Source organism: Parambassis ranga, chromosome 13 (assembly GCF_900634625.1).
Source record: "Parambassis ranga chromosome 13, fParRan2.1, whole genome shotgun sequence".
Lineage (NCBI taxonomy): Eukaryota > Metazoa > Chordata > Actinopteri > Ambassidae > Parambassis > Parambassis ranga.
Window position 1 is genome coordinate 17,051,601 of NC_041033.1, and position 19,498 is coordinate 17,071,098.

Sequence of the window (19,498 nt, forward strand, 5' to 3'; positions counted from 1 at the left end):
TCTTCCAACATCTTCACTTATACTTTTGTAGGCCTGAACTATTTTTATTTCTTATCTTTGTCAGACCCTCTCATCTCAGCATCTCGCCCTTTCTGTCCTCTTCTCTCCTTCTCTGACTAAGGGCACTTCTCATTCATGCCATCATTTTTCTCTTCTCTCACCCTCAATAAAGCCTCTATCCTCCTCCTCTGAGCAGCATTGCTATATAGCTGCCAACTCTGCTGCTGGATAAGCTCATTAAATCAACTCAGGATGAGGGCAACATACAAACTAAACAAACACACACAGGTACTGGTACATAAACACACACTGAGATAGGAAAATCTAAGTATATAAAGAGTGCAACAGACAGGGAAAACAAATTAATTTAACACATACAGGTGATGAGGAGAGGGTGAATCCACAGCGAACTTAGTCCCAATCTTCGCAGTGGGATTAGTGTAAACCTAACCTGCCCTGCTGTCTCTGCTACGCCTTATGGCATCAGCTTAGAGATGCTCTCAGGAACAGAGCAGGGATCCTGTGAGCCTTGAGCTGTTAGCATTAGCTCACATCCCCTTAAGCTTCCCCTGCACTGCACTAATCAATTACCAACCCGATTTATCTGCCTCTAAACTTCCCATCGATCCAAAGGCATCACCAGCCTGTGACCCACAGCACACACATGGTGCAAATCCCCACTACCTGAGACCCATTTATCAATAATCAGTCTGAGGTATACACAGCACTGTGCTAAGGTTTAAGCCATGAATTCATTACCATCATTACCATCAGGTAATGGTCCTAACTAAACGAATCAAGACAAGAACAGATTACTCCCTGATCATATCACATTATGAAGAATCCACTGTCCTATTAATACTGCACCAATACATGTAACGTAATTAAATCACAACAGTTTAATTTATAATATTCCAAAAAATAGTCTGCCACAACCATATTGAAAGAAGCATAGAAATACATATATAGCATGCATAGAAAAGCAAAGATGTACGCCAAGGCCAGTTTTGTACCACATGTTTCAAGAAGAAACACGAAACACCACTACTCTCTGAGTTTTGAACTTTTACTCATCAGTTATTTTTGTAGGCTCCATCACTGATCTTTTTTTCCCCACAGATTTTTGCAGATTAATCAATAATGAAAAATGACCTGCTGTCAGTTTGTTATGTCCCACTAAATGCATTTCCTCAAATGGTATCTGTTTGGAAAGCACCACCTGCGCCTTTATTCAAGGTAACTGAACCACCGAGGACAAAGAAAACCAGTCAATCAAACATCAGACTTGACAGTGCCAATACTTGGTATTACACCTGTACTGTAGTATGAGTGAAAGGGAAAGATTTTGTGACATAACTAGCCAGACAAAAGGTTTCATATCAGCAAGTGTCAAGGGACATTTGTACTTGTACTTTGGTGAAACCATGGTAACAACTTATTTCTGACTTTCTGAATGAGGCCAACAGTATCATTGCAGGTCGCAAACACAAAGCACTGGCAGCCAGTAGACAGTCACAACCTAAGCAGGTTTACACTGATTGTGGCCTTCAGTCCCTGTTGACATGCTTTAGGATTACAAACAAAAAGGTCAGACAAATCCAGATTGGAATCAACTACTCAACTAACTCAAATCCCATTGGGAGATTTAGTTTGTTTATTGTAGATGTTGAACGTGTGGCATTCAATCTGTTTACAAATATCTCTCAATCTGCTTCTTTATCCATCTATGCTGCCCCTTTTTTTGTTTGTCATTTCTTATCCAATCTCATCCATTTTCTTAGGGCTTCATCTAAACCTTACTTAGCAGATGGTTCAACAGAAAAGCCCAGCAGAGTTAGATTGCCTGTTCTCATTAAGCACCCTGGAATAAAGAAGAGCCAGAGAAGAAGCAAAAAAAAGAGGATGAAAAAACTTAAATCTCAAAGAGCCTAATCAACATTACATGGCAGAGATCCAGCAAGACCCTAATACACTCTGACTGAGAATGCATGCAGAACATGCACTCATATGTGCAGGATATGATCAGGATCCCTCTGCATCTAAACTTTAATCACAAGCAAGCACAAATTAATGACATTCTGTGGAGTCGGATCCTCTCTCATTATCCCATGAGCCTTTGTTACAGTGTAAATTAAAGACAACCTTGCTTGGAACTGGTTCACCGTATGTGTATTTGAAGGTTTGTAGCGCACCATTTTTCCCCTGAATAGAAACCATGTGCAAATATCTAACATTCATATCAAGTGCATTCCTCCTGTCTGGATGGATCCATGTCTGGAAGACCGTGCAGCACATATGTGCAGCAGACCAGCTCCAGCATGCTAACTTTAAACATACACCCTAACATGTGGGCAGAAATATCCATCTAACCAGACCTACAACAGAAATATCATTAGAAAATGATGCCATTAAATGTTTCATTTAAAAATGTGGGTATTTATGCCAAGAACAGACAGTGGCACACAAATACAGCCAGGAGGCCTGCTTCCTTCTACCAGGATGCACCTGCCCTTTACTCACAGGTCCATCTGGCCAGTGTGAAGAAGAAGAAGAAGAAGAGCCACAACTGTGAGAATTACAAATATCATGGCTCAGTCACTTCGCACACACAATCACACCAATGTTGCTAACACTGAACAGCTGCGACTTGCTACCTTCTCTCAGCCAACATTCTTCTATTGCCGACGTTCGCTGCCAGGACAGCGAGGAGGCAAACTACTACTGACTCATCTATTTTCTCAATCACACACACACACACAAACAAACAATTGTGAAGCCAGCGCTTACAGACAGAGGCGATCCTGCACAAGCATTCTTTCATTTCAGCACTTTATATAACTGCCATCTACATGAAGAACGCCCCCTTTCAAAACAAAGTGTAGATTAGATGGAACAGCCAGTTCAGACAGTTTCAATTCCAGTCATGTGATTAGATTTAGAGGCCTGTTAATCTTATAGACTAAAAACACTTAGAACACTTTACAGTCTAATAGCATTGCTGTGTATGGACCCATATAGCACTTCAGTAGCCACATATTATGCATTCAGGGCCAGACTTGTGGCTTTGCAACATTTCCAACTGGAATTTGAAGTTTCAACACAATCAACATGCTTGGCATTAAAAAGAAGGAAAACATCACATGGGGTACCACACCAAGCAGCCGAGTGCAGGAAGCAGCCAAGGCAGTGTGCACACACAGGGGGGTCGGGGGAGATGTTATAATAGGGGGACAGCAGGTTGACATGGCCCTGACGATGGAGAGTTTGGGGCCCATTCATTCATTGCCAACCCCCTGAGAGAAAGAAGGTGGTGACGGAGAGAGGAGGGTGAGTGAAAGAAGAAAACGGGGTGATGGGGGGGGGGGGGCATTGGCAATCAAACACAGCTCCATTACCAAACCCACCCTTCAGCAACATGTCAGCTCAGACCTGCCCCGCTGCGAGAAGAGTGGCTAAAGTCAGGAGGACAAAGAAGCTAAACCACCACAGAGCCCAAACTTCACAACTTTCCAGACAAGACCTCCTCCCACAAAACTCCACATATAGAGTGTGACGTGTGTGAACAATGACCTTGTGGCTTCCCCTCTGGTTTAAGGAGGGGGTATATTTAGACAGGGGGTTTTAGAAGAAGTATTTGACAGAGAGGGAGTTAAATTATTGAGCAGTCGGTGCCAGCAGGGAAGGACGGCACACTGAGGTTAGAGGAAGTACTCTTATCTGGAGCTAGATGCTGTTGGCAAAAACACACACAGACACTTTTAAAACCTGAGAAGTACATGTTCCCATTAACATTTTAAATGCTTCTAGCTTTAAATGAGAGGAAAATGTCATTATTTTTTTCTGAACAATCCTCATTTATTTTATGAAAAAGGATGACGGTACAGAACAGATCTTTACTCCAGGGCTAAACATTTCTGTGTCTTGACAGGCAGCAGACATCCATTTATTTGCCGTGTTTCACTCCTTAAATCCATTCCTCAGCCGCTCCCTCATCATAGCCCTCTCTCACTTCTAGAAAAGCAAACCTCACCACAGCCTGGGACAAATTACAGAAAGGTCAAAAGACTTTTCAGCGGATCTCTCTAGCTCTCATGTCTCTTCTCTGCTGCACAATTATTTTCCAGCAGAAGATGACCTGCCAGGTGCTATCAACTTTCTGCTTCACTTGACCTCAAGGAAGAGCTGAAATGTTGAGCGTCAGCTTTCAACACAGGAGGATGACAGTAATAATGAGCAACATTACAGATCCTCTTCATATGAGTTCTTTTCAGCCTTTAACGTGCACGAGTTCAAAGGCTCAGTCAAGGACTCAACAGTGTTTGTGAATAAAGACCAGCTGTTGATGCTTCTCAAATCCATATCAACATCGATTCAGTTCCAGTTTCTAAACAATGAGAATGAGCTTATGATATATGAACATTTTAGAACCAGTTCAGAAATAACATACTCCTAAACACATGTTACAAGTGCCTCAACAGCTTGCCTCCTGCACACAGAGGCAGTTCCACAAGAACCTGCTAGTAAAAACACCAATGTCCACAACACATCTGCAACACACGTGTCAGCTAAAAATCCATTTGGTGTGGTTACTACCATCCACTATTAGTTAAGAGTAGTCACTTAGGGAATATTTATGTGCCTCATTTCAAATGAGTGTGTGTGTGAACATGGTTCCATAAACTTGCTGAGGGCACAGACAGTGTGAAGCAGGTGTCTGTTCAAGATAGGCCTTTGGCATCACAGTGCTGAAGTCGTCTCTCCATAGAATGCAACAGCAAACTGCTTCTCTCATCTCCATTTAAACCGTCAATGTCCATGAAGGAGAAAAACAGCTTCATCTGCAAGCTTGCAACAAACACACACACACACACACATAAATATTCATACACTCAGGCACACGTTGGTGTCCTTGGTCTTCTCACTCTCCCCCTTTTCGTTTGCTCTCTCGCTCTCTGTCTAATCCTATAATGCCAACAGTGTAATTAGTCACATGCCGGGTCTTTCTTTCATCTCTCCAGTGTATGTGTGTGCTCTCAGGAGGAACTGCTTGGTATCTAAACTACATAACGCGCCCTTTCCTTCTGGAGCAAAAAGTAAGCATTTATATAAACACTCAAAACGCATTCTCAAAAAAAAATCTTTTGAGTATAAAATGTCCTTGATCCTGGAAAAAAAGATTAATTATGCTGCATGATCACTCTGCAATTCAAAAAATGATAAATGAAAAGGACATTTTACACAAATACGAAGTATTTGCTCTAAGGACAAGCGGAGCTAAACAAAGAGAAGAGGCCTCTAAAATGGTCATCGTCATCACCTTGGTTTTAGTGTTTGTGCTTCTTTGCTGAGAGCCGTCGCCTCCTTCACAGTTTGAAACCATATCTATCAAAACCCACTCACACCAAACAACACTGATCAAAACTGCATCAAAGAGTGAGCTATGAGAGAACACAAATCCAACAGAACAAAAGCTAAGAAGATGGCAAACAGACAGACAGAAACAGCCCCCGCATTCAAGTTAAACAGTCTCATAGTGAATGTCTTCTCTGTACTCAAACGCTAAAGGTACAGTGCCTGAAGCCAAAACCTGACAGTGAGGTGGGGAGGGGGGCTGACTTTCTACATCCCAGTAAGGAACAAATGGCTCATGTTGCCATTAAGTGGATGGAGAGCCCAGGGTTATCACTTTCATGCAGGTTATTCCCATGTGTCAGCTAAAAATCCATCTCCATTTAACAGATAAATCCCCCTCACTGAGCCAACAGCTAATATGACTGGGACTGCCAAAGGATATGCTCCCATTAACACTGATTTTAAACTGGCATTGTGGTGTGTGGTGGAAAAAAAGCACAATTTCCAGATGTTATCTTGCACCGATTTATGTGGTGGTAAACTGATTGGTTAGAGTCTAGTGGTGGAGCAGTGACAAAGTTAAAAGATTTGGTTTCCTTTGTACTCTCAAAATTGACAGACTGGACTAATTGTTTGTTCTTTTTTTTAGTCTTTATGCTAAATGGCCCCTTGCTTCAGCTCCATCATTAATGCAGAAATAATATACTGTGACCCAAATACACCCAGGCCAGTTGTTACAGATGCATAAAGTGTGTTTTTTTCTGACATGGTATAGCGTAGGGAGCTCAACAATGCTGTAGCTACACTGTAGATTTAATATAGAAGCATAAAGCAAGCCTTACGCAGAATTTAGGGTAGCAATCAAGCAATCAAGCTCTTCCACAACACATCCAAACAGCTCTTTAGAAATCTAGATGTCACGGATGGTTTGTTCATATTTTTACAGTCTATGTTGCCATATTGGATTAATTGGGACTTCGGCACGACTCGTGCAATGGTGATGGCCATCACCTTCATATGTACAATTATTTATTTGCAAAAATAAATGTGGTGAGCAGAACACACGTCAACTATGAACTTTTTTAGTAAAATATCAGGCTGCCTCTCTGTGAAGCGTCTCTTCGTCTTATGTCTTTGAGTTTGGACAGTTCTGGAACAAAACAGAAGAAAGCATCTTCCATTTTTTTTTGTTAAAGTTAAATGATAAATCAATTAAAAAACTCCACAACCCTGTTCCCCCTGAGTTTCTTTTCCATTATTTTAATTAGCTGGCACACTCGTACTCATACCATACAGTTTAAATGCATTTCACATTAACCGTCCATTATATATTTGTTTACAGTATCCACAGCCTGTTGCTGTATGTCCTGTATGCAATTGATAGATGTTGACAAGTCAGACGTTGCTTATTGGCCTGGTATGTGGTTTGGATGATCAGAGCGTGTGTTTTTGAGTGGAAAGAAATGGAAGCATCTGACACCTCACTAACTAGCCAGCTGAGGCAGCCAGTATTCCTGGTGTTGCCTTGGGCTGCTCAGCATCCTTCTGCTTTATACAATGCCCCCTGGCTAAATAAAAAGAAACCTGAATTTGTAAAACAGAGGAAGTTGTTTCTAAGGGGCGCCGTCTAATAACCATTTCACACACACTTCAAAAAAAAAAAAAAAGAGGGCGTAGACCGAATTGTTGCCGGTGGACATGATAAAACAGACTTTTGCACACACAAGCAAATCTTAGCCTTCATTCACTGGCCTCCCACTCATTCCCTTCCCTTTTCAGACAGATACACAAACATGCATCCCCTGCTATTTATTTCTTTAGCATATGTGTGGTAGCTGTGGCAGGGGATAACAGGTTGGCCCACTGATCTCTAAAAATGAACTCCACAGAGGGAAGAATCATGGGGAAAAAAGGCCTCAGGGGGAAAAAAAAAATCCAATGACCAGTTTTGGTCAAAAGCTGCAGCAGTCAGCATAGTGGCCTAAGATTTAATTTCCCCTAAAAGAACAGCCACCTCGATGCCTTCGGCTGCCTATTTTTAGCATGTTATCGTTTAGCTTCAATCAGACCACTGTGGCTAAAGTCAGAATGAAGACGGTCACAAAACAGCAAGAAGCTCCCAAGAAACCTGAAGTGGCTGATGAAAAATGTGAGAGCTGAAGAAGACGAGAGAAGAGAAGACCCAGTCGATTACAGTTTGTGTTTCAGTTCTGACAGCTGTGGGCATGGCTGAGCTAAAAACAATGCCATGACTTCATCATAAATCAGTGTTTGCATGCTCCCGTCTGACTGTGGCATCATCTCCGATGCTCTTTGTCCCTTTAGCTGACATCTTTTTTTAAGGGATCTTATTGTGAGCTGCTGTGTAAAGCTGCTCCCTCGATGCCCTGTACATATTGCTGTATTGATGCATTTGTGTCGTACGACAACATTAGTTAGCACTGAAAAGAGAGAAATTAAGGAGATCATCTTAAAGTGAGGGGTAGGACGGTGACCAGTGAATTGGTGATCAATGACCCACTTCGCTTTTAATGTGGGACAATTTAATTTTCATCCTCATTCCTCTGGCTAATCATGTTACACCAGTGGATAGAATATTGTAAAAAAAAAAATAGGAGAAATGGGTTGGTGTGATTTAGGCTATAAATAAGGAAGATGCAGCTCCCTTTGCCTTTTAAAGATCAGGCTTAGTGGGACATTTTGGGACTCTGGGTCCTGCCAAGTCTTAAGGCTGGATTATTAATTGATTCCACAGGCAGAAGACTTGCAGAGTTTCACTTGGTTCGTCATTCATTTCAAATCAATAGAAGACATCTCGACCATGAGCCCCTCTCTTATAAAAAGTCCTCATATCAACATCCATGTCCCAGACCTTCATTAGTTCAGTTTGTCCCTACATGTTGCATAATACTGGATCCATTTGTGTGGAATCAAATTACCACACAGCAAATCTTGTGCCAGCCTCATTCCAGCAGAGAGAAAGAAATGACACATTGTCGGGGGAGAGTAATGAGGAACTGTTATAATAACGAGGACACGGCAGATCAATTATGCCTCCTTTCAGTGTCTCCACAACTTAACTCAATGTAAAAGTACTAATCATTCATGAAATGCATAATTTGTAACTCTAATAAAGTACAATTGTGGCAGCAGGTCAACAACTATGCAGCTCAGTTCTAAAACTGATCACCTTTGATATCATTTAATTTGGCACATTATCAATTAAGGTGCAAGAAAATGCCAATACATACTTCATATTTTTTAAATGCAATCATTTTTCTCCACTTTAGCCAAAAATACAGAACTGAAAGCAGAATCCAAACAAGATGGCCAATAATAGATACAAAACACTGATGAATCCACATCTAAAGCCCACTTAAAGGGTTAACCTACACCTGAGGGCCCCTATGGCTCAGATTAATGGCCCCCTTGGTACCCACTCTCACAGGCTTTGAACACTTATGACACCATTGAGCACCACACTCACCTCTCCTCCATGGCCATCAAAAATCCCAAAAATGGACGGATGGCTCTTGTTGACGAGGTCAGTGAGCACCTCGAACCTGTCCTCCATGTGGTCTCGCCGGCCTTGGATGGAGTACACGGCCACGTTGTTGCTCTTGAACTCCCAGGTCTTGGAGAACTCAGCGTCCAGGACGTCCAGCCCGCCGAACCGCTCGTTCTGCATCATCTCCGCCACCTTCCCCTTGACCATCTTTACCGCATCCCGGCTGGACTTAACGATGGTCTTCACTTCGTCCGTGTGGAAGAAGTAACTCCACAGAGCCAGGCTGATGCACAGCAGGAACAAGGTCTCTGGTCTGAGCAGAAAATAACGCATGATCCGACCTAACAGAGACAGCAGGGTCATGGTATCCTCTATCATTTATTTATTTACAAAGCAAAGGAAATCGCGGCAGGTTGTGTGTCGTCGCCCCCGCCGCGGATTTCACTCCATCGTCGTGTTCGGTTTGGACGCGGCGGAACAGGCACATTTAACTGAGCACTTCACACCGACTCAGTGCATTTTAAACCGGACCCTCCAGTCTGGCAGGCAGGAGGGTATAAGGTGTCACAACGTACGCACACAGACCGCGGGGAACAGACACGGTGCTCCAGCTGGCTCCTTCTAGCACGTAGCCCCGAAACGAGCCCCTAACGGGCGGCCGTTGACCATCTGCCGCGGTCAGAGAACACCGACACCCCGGGCAGAAAACGCAGGTTGTCCCCTATTGGGACTTCAGCGTGCTGGTGGATACAGTGTAGCCGCACGTAGACTCTCTCGCTCTCTGCGTGTCTCTTTCCCTTGTCAGCCCTGCTCCCACTCCTGGAAGTAGCGGTCTGTGTGGACACCCTTATATTCCCGGCTGCCACACTGGCTGCGACTCGCTGCAGCTGCGTTTCTAAAGGGAGGTGCTGCCTTCAGGTGCAGCTCGGAACGCGCCTGACAGGAGTCAGGGTCGACGAAAAAACAATCACAGGACACGGTTAAACGTTTCAATCAAATGTAGGCACAAACATGGAAATAATATTAAATCGATTTCATATATTGTTGGACTTTTACTCTTTATAAAAAATAATCCATACATTCAAAATAATCAACCAGTTAACAGAAGAACTTTTTAACAATAGAACTTTTTACCTTTTGATTATACAGCAGAAAACAAACTTGAAATATTTTTTTTTCCCAGATTCAGAAATTTTTTTTTAAAAAGTACGATAAACCACTTACTTTTAAAACTCTTATAAAAAGAACAAACCCGAACTCAAACCTGTTGGGAGAAAGAGATCTCAGATATTTCCGATGACACCTGACAGCATCCAAACAACTGCTATAACACAGGTGCGCTCAAAACCCGGAATAAACGCGAGTCGAGTTAATTTAAGAATTCCACTATAAGAGACTCATACATAACCGAGGGCAGGATTATCAGATGAACAAAACTTCCATCTAGGTGCCACAAGTTCTGTGTCAACCATAACACACGACAACCATGTAGACTAAAGCCCATTATTAAATAAACATATTTAGACCTCTATGATAGTTCCCTATACCTATTGCAACATGAGCGGAGTTGAGCTGAAATGCTTAATAGGAGCCATGATAACCTAAATACAGTCCAGGTTTTCTTTATGCTGATGTATTCTAATTTTTTAGTGGTAATAAACGTTGAAAGATATGAACTAAGCTTCCAAGCACAAAATGTATAGGCTTTGCATATTTATAAATACTTGTTAGTTTGGTTGCCCAGCAACCAAACTCTTGTTTATATTTAGTATACAATGTGTTTTTATTCAAGATAACAATACAGGTTAAACTCATACTCACTAAATCATTTTAGTAATTAATTTTTACAGTATTTTTGTACTGTGGATTTATTAATGAAGGAACTGAATGCCAAATGCACCTTATCTAAAGTTATATTACATTTTTTATTAGATTTCATGGTAATTTATTCAGGCACACAAAGACAGTCTCGGGGTCCTTGTTACTGCGTGACGCCATCAAGCCTTCCTCGGTCCTCGGTAGAGAAACGTGGAGGACTTCACTTGGAGGTGTGTTGTGGATATTTTTTCAAAATAAACACAGTACGTGTTGTCATCGCTCATTTGGAACCATCTGTCATCGCCGAAGACTTTTGGTTGACACTGTGTGCGTTTTTCATCAAGACTATCTTGTAAAATCTGGCAAACGTTAGTAGTTTAGCATCCAATGCTAACTGTTTCGTACTGAGTACCAGCCAGGCTAGCAGCGCTAACAGTTGGTGCTGTTTAGTTTATTAAGGATCAGTTTTGTGTGTAGACTTGTAAAGAACAAGATCTTCTTTTAGAAACAAGGTTGGCTGCTTAAAGCCTAGCTAAAGTTTGGGATTCCTTAGCACTCTCGCTACTGTATATGCAGGGTCAGTTAAACTGTGATGCTTCTGTTTTCTGTCCAGCTGTCAAGTTGACAAGATGGAGTACATGCAAGCTCCTGCACAAAGCAGCCAGGGAAACATGTAAGTAAACCATACGTGTGTTTGTCTTTGTGTGTGTGTCTCTGTGCCCCTGGATCTGCACTACTGTGGTAAATGATACACTTTTATCAGGGTCCTGAAAATGGCTCATCACAAAGTTTGTCATAGTTCTGCGTTGTTAACAGATGTATTATTTGCAATCCTACACTAAAAACGGTAGCTACCTTCCCTTTGTTTTTTTTTCTTTTCCTAGTACTGATTTGGGGGGAACTGTCATTAGTGTTAAATTCCACCCAAGCTTTCTAGCTAAGACCTTTCCTTGGAACTTCTCAAAGACATTTTGCCATTTTTGTTTTTCCCCCCAGCCTGTGCTGTACTTGTGGTGTCCCCATTCCTCCCAACCCAGCCAACATGTGCGTAGCCTGTCTGCGTACACAGGTGGACATATCAGAGGGAATCCCCAAGCAAGTCACAGTGCACTTCTGCAAGCAGTGTGAACGGTTCGTTCTATCATTTTGTTAAAAAGCACACATTTAATATACACATTACCTCATTGCCCTTCCTCTAAAATGGATTAACAGCTGCTCTTGGAAAAGATGAGACTTGAATGTAAATATTACTATATTCATGCAGGTACTTGCAGCCCCCAGCCACCTGGGTGCAGTGTGCTCTGGAGTCCAGGGAACTACTGGCCCTGTGCTTGAAAAAACTTAAGAGCTCCATGACTAAGGTGAGTTCGATTCAAATGAAACAACATGAAAGACAAAAGCATATTTCCCTACAAATAACACACAAAGTTTGCATCAACATCTCAGGAATAATATCCAAATTAGATGCTAAGCTCCATAGTCCCATCCATCCAAATGACAAATTCTATATCAATAGTGTCCAATGTAATATTGATGGAATTCTTTGCAGATACGTAGTTATAAACTCTGATATCACAGCACCTTGTCAAGGTGTCCACTTAGCATTTGGGATAAGATAAGATAAGATATGAAGAGAAAAACTTGAATAATCCCAGAGGAAATTCTTTTGCCAGAGGTTACAAGTTACACATTAAAATAAACACATATAAATATAAAAAAAAATTCAAATCAAAAGTACAGTGATGGCTCCTGAGTCAGTGGCTCATGCTGTTTCTCTCCTCACAGGTGCGCCTCATTGATGCAGGCTTCCTGTGGACTGAGCCGCACTCCAAGAGGATTAAAATGAAACTGACCGTTCAGAAAGAGGTAAGTAAACAGAGTGGCAGTGATAAGTGTGGGAAAGTGACATTCAAACTCAGATTAAAGCTGATTAGTGACCTGAGTTGCTTTATGTGCAAAGGTAATTAAGTCATTTTATTTCAGGTGGCAGTGGTGAGTCAAATGTGTTTCAGTAGTTCTTTGTTTACAAATGTAATAATAAATAGTAACTCGCAAATCCTTCTACAAAGTGACTCTGAGGGATTCAGATACACAGCAGAGCAACAGATTTGCCTGTTTTTGACTGAGTTATGTGTGTTTTAGCGATGGGAGTCTTGCCATTGGCTGTCATCTCATCTCCTTGACCTTTAGTGAGAACATGAGCCCTGTGCCTCTCAGGGCCACTCTTTTGTCTGTGCTGTTGGAGCACCTTTATAACGTCATGTGTACCAGCCATTGGTCACCTATGTCTGCAAACGGCATGAAAACGAAAACACACAAAAAAAGGAAACACTTCCCTCCCAAAGACGTTGTAAATAAATGGTTTTGAAGCTCACATTTTTGTCATTGTTTGTCATGCAGTGTGTGAGCATATGCCATAACTTGTTGCTGTCTTCACCCCTTCAGGTGATGAATGGTGCTATTCTGCAGCAGGTGTTTGTGGTCGAGTTTGTCATCCAGTACCAAATGTGTGACGACTGCCACCGCGTGGAAGCCAAAGACTTCTGGAAGGCCGTGGTTCAAGTTAGGCAAAAGGTAGGTGGCTTTAGTCGGTCACATGAACAAATATTACTTAATTAGTCACTTTATTTTGTTGGAAGTTTAAAGTTTTAACAGATTTTGGCAATCTCAAGGTGAAGGAGAGAGACCGGTGATACTGATGATCTGTTTTTATTTATTTTACAGACTAGTCATAAGAAGACATTCTACTATTTAGAGCAGCTGATCCTCAAGCACAAACTCCACCAGAATGCCCTCAACATCAAAGAAATACACGGTATGTCACTTTATTTCATATATTCATACAGGGTTGTGCCTGGTGTTTTTCTGTGATCCTCTATCTAGATTAGTCTGTAAAGTAAACTTGCCTCATTTGTCACTAGTGGAACTAATGTGGATTAGAACGAAGCTGAACATAATGTTGTGTCGAGTGTTAATTACCTCTTCCCGTACCAGACAGTAAACCATGCATGCATATCACTGGCGCCAATCATCATGTACAGCTGTCCTCCTGTGGGCCTCAGAGGGCCACTCGTTGTGCATCTAATCAGTGCGCTGTAATCAGAGCAGGCACAACATACCAGTTTTCTGCAATACAACCTTGCTTCATAACCTGTTTTATGATGCTAAGTGCTGCTTCATACACACACAGAGGAGCACATGCTGTGTATGAGTGACAGCTCAGCAGCAGCTCTCTGTACTTGTGGATGGGATTGTGAAGTGGAGTTTGGCCTGATAGTGTAATTTTAATCAGCTCCATGTCTTGGCAGCCCTTAAAAGCTTTATGAAGCTTACAACATGTGGTTGCCATATTTCCTTTCCTCTCTTGTGTGCACTGTTTGCATGCATGTGTGCTGTGCATGGGTGATGACCCATGAAGCACGCCTGTGATGCATTTATTGGTGGAGTGTGTTTGACGGCATTGCTCTTCTCTCTCAGATGGGATTGATTTCTACTACGGCTCCAAGCAGCATGCTCAGAAGATGGTTGACTTCTTGCAGTGCACTGTTCCCTGCAGGTGAGCATTGCTTCAGGCTGTGCCTGTGGACACACTCAGCACAACCTTCAAACTGTCTACCCTTATTTAAGAGTTATGTTTTTATCGAGCAGTCCAGAAGCTTGTTGGCAAATGGGCTGATAATTTGTGAGCAAGTGTTGCTAAACTGCAGCCTAAAATGTTCTAATAAAAACTGCATTATTAGAGACTGTGGATTATGTATTTTACCTTATGTTATTTTACATCATTTATCAGTTCAGATAATTTATCAATGAAACTACAGTGTTAAATAATAAATGCATTATTTCTGATTTAAAGGTCGAAGACCTCCCAGCGTCTCATCTCCCATGACATCCATTCAAACACTTACAATTACAAGAGCACCTTTTCCATGGAGATTGTACCTGTCTGCAAGGTATGCAGTCCTCTCTTTAATTAGGTGTTCTTGTTTTTGATTTATTGATTCACATGTAAAGCCTTCACTTTATTAGTGTGTAGAATAGGTCTTATGATCTACTGATGCAAACAGAAACATCGCCAAAAATCTTCCCCTCTGACTTCTGTCTGTTTGTATTTAATTTCTTTGGTTGTGTCTGGTTACCAGGATAACGTAGTGTGCCTGTCACCACGTCTGGCGCAGAGCCTGGGGAACATGGGTCAAATTTGCGTGTGCGTCCGTGTCACCAGCACCATCCATCTGATTGATCCCCGCACTCTGCAGAGTGAGTATTTTGCTGATTCGCTTTAACTGACACCTCTTTTCATTTCTATCCTCGCTGCGTTGTGGTGTAAGACTGTACAGCTGCACTCTTGTGGGTCTGAGTGTTGTCAGCTGACATGTGGTTTCAATCACTAACTTAACTGATCCGAGCTGAATGTATGAGCATAGTGCAAGACCTCATGTACGAAATGACTGAGTCACCTAAGTATCAAATTTGCAGTTTTGAGAGCAGTGCACAGGGTTGACATAGCAATTTAATCCTGAAACAGTTGAAAAAATTCTGTTTTTTTTAACTTGCCCAAGTGAGTGAGATTCTGTGAGGATGATTGACTCAGTCTACATAGGTGTTATCTTTCACACACATTCATTGGAGGCCTGGAGTTTATCTGTGTTTGAGGTGAGGGTCAATGGCATGACAAACAAATTAGCCATCTATGTGACAGACTGACACACTATTGTGTAGTGTTAATGGGCGCCGGCGTGTGGGTTTGCACGTTCACATTCAAGACAGCATTGCTGATGGAGTCCATGAATTGGCTTTATGAGTATCTGCACATGTCGGTGATCATCAGGGCAATCAGTTTTCTTTTGATCAGCTAATTGTTTCAGCTGCACACTTAAATTTGAGTCTCTACTCTTGGAAACATTTCCACAGCTTATTCATGGATTTGATTATAACAGAGAGTCGCAGCTTGGGTGACGCCCCTCAGTACTACACTAAATTGACCATGTGTTCATCAATGCTTCCTTCTGCTCCAGTCACAGCACAAAACAAGCACAAAGAAAAAAATCAATTTTCAGCTTGCATTATGTATGCTGTCATCTTTTTTAGAGGAATTTATCACAAATACCACTGTGGTGACAATTTGCAATAATGTGCTTCCTCATCTGAGAGCCTGCTCAGCTATAATTCTGACATTCTGAAGCAGCACACACGTTTTTAATTACTCTTCAAAGAGCAGACTATTTTTGTTGCAGAAAGTTTTTGAGCTGGCTGAATTGCAGAAAAGGCCTCAAGGCTGTTCAGCAGTTTCAGCAACAGTAGGTAATTAACAGAAGGATTGGAAATATGTGTGTGTCTGTTTTTCTGCTTGTGCAGTTTATTTGTAGTGAGGACAGAAAAACACATTTGGTACAAACAGGGAAAACGTTTTAACTTTAAATGAAGTCAGACTTCGATTATTTTTAACTCCCATATGACTTATAATATCCAGTTTAAAGGATTCAGGGATACGCCCTGTAAACCTGTCTGGAAAATCAGAGGGTCAACTAAGGGCTAGTCTTATCAGAGTATGACTGATTGTAATTCATATGTAATCTCTTCCTGACTAGTTGCTGAAGTGGACGGAAACACGTACTGGCGTTACCCCTTCAACAGTCTCTGTAACCCCCGGCAACTGGAGGAGTTCATCGTTATGGACATTGACATCATCAGAGACGAGAAGCTGGGGGCTGGAGCTGGCATGAGGTCCAACAAGGTAAATGTGTGTGTGTGTTGGCGCAGAACAGATTGCATTATAGGGCAACATTGCTCTTCTGTTGGAAGCAAAATCAATAGTGAACCATTACATTATCCCTGAACCTGTATATGGGATCCAAGCCAAAATGACAGAAGCACTCAGGAGTGTTTTTTTAGGGGAAAGAGGTTTGTAGTTTGCTCTCTCTCCTCTGTCTGAAAGTTGCATTATTATCGATGCAACTCTCTGAACAAACTGAAGGAAAAGAACAAGAGTAATGCTGTTGCAGTGGTTTGAAACTACATTGATATTCCCACTTTGTGTGTGCACGTAATACAGCACACTCTGGCTGAGGTTTGGGTTCAGAAAACATCAGAGATGGACACCAGTCAGCAGTATCACTGCCGTACATTCCTGGGCCACCTGCTAAACATCGGAGACATGGTGCTGGGGTGAGTATGAGGAATTAATGACAAGTTCAAATGGTGGTCACATGTGAGGCTAAAGGGATCGTTTGGGCTCTTTGAAGTGAGATCATCTGAGGTATTTATCTATGGTCAGTAGGTGGATGTTGGTTCTGAGGCCAAGTGATGAGCCGCTGTGGATGGGTTCAGCAGCAAAGCCATATAAAATCCAAATTTTCTTAAAATGGTTTTACCCTCACTTCAAGGAACCCAATCTGTGCCTTGAGTCCAGGTTCTGAACTCTACAATAAATGGAGCCTTTTCTTCTCACCCTGCAGGTTTGATTTTGCCAATTCCAACATCAATGATGAGCATTTAAATAAGATGAACCCTCACCATGTTCCTGATGTGGTAAGACTTAACTGCACTTCACTAAAAACATCCTTGGTGAACAAGCCAGGATTTAATATGGAGATTTTTTTAGTGTGTACTGCTGACTTGATCAATACTGCCTTCTAGTGGCAGCATAGAATACTGACAGTGGATTTGTTGACATTTTTGGAGACAATGTTCTTACATGGGGTGGCATGAAAAATGTCTACATAGCCTGTCTTTTAATTGTCATTGTACAATGTGCCTCTGGACTGTTAAAGGTGCTGATCAAAAAGAGCTACGACCGCAACCGCAGAGCAAGGCGCAGGAACTGGAAACTGCAGGAGATGGCCAGAGACCGAGAAGGCATGGAGTCAGATGATGAAAGGTAGGATAGTAACCTTTAGCTACCGTACATTTCTCTGAAATAACGTTTAACTGGTCATTTTCTGCAATGCTATTGGCTTAATGTTACTTACACAGAAGGGAATGTGTAGGTGTGTGTAGGTAGGAAAAAAAATCCTGTTTGTAGGTGGATATTAGGAGCTGGTTTGCCAAAGTAAAAATACAGGAAAACAATTAAGATACCTGAAATGGTGACTAATGGCAGCTTTGTTTTGACTTGTTGGTGAATACTTTGATAATGTGCCAAACCCCCAAATATCCTGTTTTCCTTTCGTCTGTTATCCTGTTAACCAGATGGGTTTTTTCTCAACACGTTTTTGTGGTTTCAGACAATACCAGGACTTCCTGGAGGACCTGGAGGAAGATGAAGCGCTGAGGAAGAATGTCAATATCTACAGAGGTGAGCAGCACATTCTGTCACAGTTTTCAGAGACTTTTGGAATTTCTCTGGAAGATATTTTTGGTTTGCATTATCTACGGCTCATTTACCATCAATGGTCTCTGATGGAACATTGTGTCACACTGTTATAGACGATGCATTGGATGTATTGAGGGGTTGCTAATTTTTGAATTTTTATTTTCAGATGCTTCAAAGATCCCAGTGGAGAGCGATACTGATGATGACGGAGCACCCAGGGTCTCCCTGATGGAGATGCTGGAGGATCTCAGCCTCACAGATGCCACAGGAGGAGAGGGTTCTGACATGATGACAGACTAACTGTCCCCGTTCTCCCTTTGTGGATCTGACAGCTGACTTGTCAGATACAGGTCCGCTGATGTTACAGTGATACAATTACACCACTCTGATTTTGAACTGGCAGCACATTGCAGACTAATTAAACCCCTGACAGATGATGATTCGTGCTGAAACAACAGATTGTTTGGCTGTGGTGTAATGACTCATTACAAGTAAAACCCATAAAGTGTCATAACGGTGACAAACACAACTTCACTGAGAAACCGGGCTTTGATTTATTTTATCCAGCTCATCTCGGTGGATGTTTCTTTCCACTCTGGGCATACAGGAGAACTTTTTCTGCCTCTTCCGTGGTGCTCTCCTTTGTCATGTAAGATTAAGTGCAAAGGATGTGCTTATCTTCCTCAAAATAAATATTTGCTGAAGCAATTGTTTTATTCACATTTTTTTTTCCTTCATGTTGAAAAAACATTTTCAGACAGCCACCAGATGGAGCTTTGTGCTAGGAAGGAATGAAAAGTAATACTTTTACTTTCAGTAAAATGGAGCCAAGCTTGTTAATGTCATTTGGCTGCCGTGGGCAATATTCAAATACTCAAAAGAGCTGTGGCACTTTTTCAGCCAGACAGGGCGCACGCAGCCTGTGCTGCGATATCAGCCGAAGCCAGGGGTACTAATTTCATTTTAAGTGTGCTCTGAATGACAGTGATGTCCCTCTGTGATCTAGGGTGACGTGCAGCTGATGATCACACATGCACAGGGGCCAATTTCATCACTCTATATTTCTTAAATGAACACATTTTATGGAGGTGTAGACACATTTTCCATTGTCAGTGGTATGATAGCTTTCTTTACTGCATTAAAGCACATCATAGGTTTGTACAGACCTCCCCACTGATATGAGGCTTTATCACAGGGCTTATTAGTCTGTGTGACATGTCTCACATTTTAAGTTAAAGAGAGCGAGTCTCGTTTTTCACCAACCTGAGCTGCTTGTTAACGGTAATCAGATCTACTTGGGAAAGTGAATGAAGTGAATCCCCCTCACCCCTCCTCTCTCGTTTGTGTGTCTGTGTTGGCCTGATTTTCTCACCATTTTTCCATTTGTTCAAGCTGACCCAAAATGCTTCACCTGTGCGTGATGTCGGGCCTTAAATAAGACCTGATCCGGCCACTTTTATTTGTTCAGTCTTAATACAGTGACATGTCAAACCCGCCCTTGTCTGTCT

At 42.0% G+C, this 19,498-nt stretch overlaps 2 protein-coding genes across 4 annotated transcripts in view; one reads left to right on the forward strand and one right to left on the reverse strand.

Moving 5' to 3' along the window:
- ppm1lb (protein phosphatase, Mg2+/Mn2+ dependent, 1Lb) overlaps positions 1 to 9,732 on the reverse strand; it is a 34,890-nt gene extending 25,158 nt beyond the window's left edge. The window contains exon 1 of the mRNA XM_028419230.1: positions 8,840 to 9,732. Within this exon, the coding sequence (XP_028275031.1) occupies positions 8,840 to 9,238 (399 nt within the window). The 5' untranslated portion in view covers positions 9,239 to 9,732. The remainder of the gene's footprint in view (positions 1 to 8,839) is intronic.
- A 1,094-nt stretch (positions 9,733 to 10,826) lies between these two features.
- On the forward strand, positions 10,827 to 18,698 carry nmd3 (NMD3 ribosome export adaptor). Of its 3 annotated transcripts, none has more exons than XM_028419047.1 (16): positions 10,827 to 10,908; positions 11,292 to 11,351; positions 11,675 to 11,809; positions 11,943 to 12,039; positions 12,464 to 12,544; positions 13,124 to 13,252; positions 13,403 to 13,493; positions 14,156 to 14,234; positions 14,532 to 14,628; positions 14,818 to 14,935; positions 16,267 to 16,412; positions 16,731 to 16,843; positions 17,134 to 17,206; positions 17,449 to 17,555; positions 17,902 to 17,972; positions 18,157 to 18,698. In XM_028419047.1, exons 2-16 carry the CDS (start codon positions 11,308 to 11,310, stop codon positions 18,288 to 18,290), a joined length of 1,515 nt encoding a protein of 504 aa, XP_028274848.1. In that variant the 5' UTR covers positions 10,827 to 10,908; positions 11,292 to 11,307; the 3' UTR covers positions 18,291 to 18,698. The 3 variants fall into 3 exon arrangements, with proteins under 3 accessions (XP_028274848.1, XP_028274847.1, XP_028274849.1); XM_028419046.1 differs by having other exon boundaries at positions 10,862 to 11,005; XM_028419048.1 differs by having other exon boundaries at positions 10,863 to 10,941.
- The last annotated feature ends 800 nt before the right edge of the window (positions 18,699 to 19,498 follow it).

What these genes read in the sequence shown, in the direction of transcription:
- nmd3 (XM_028419047.1), top strand. Translation starts at nt 11,308, where the DNA reads ATGGAGTACATGCAAGCTCCTGCACAAAGCAGCCAGGGAAACAT. An exon ending in TGATCCCCGCACTCTGCAGA is followed by an intron (nt 14,936 to 16,266) that starts GTGAGTATTTTG and finishes CTTCCTGACTAG; the next exon opens with TTGCTGAAGTGGACGGAAAC. An exon ending in CTCACCATGTTCCTGATGTG is followed by an intron (nt 17,207 to 17,448) that starts GTAAGACTTAAC and finishes GGACTGTTAAAG; the next exon opens with GTGCTGATCAAAAAGAGCTA.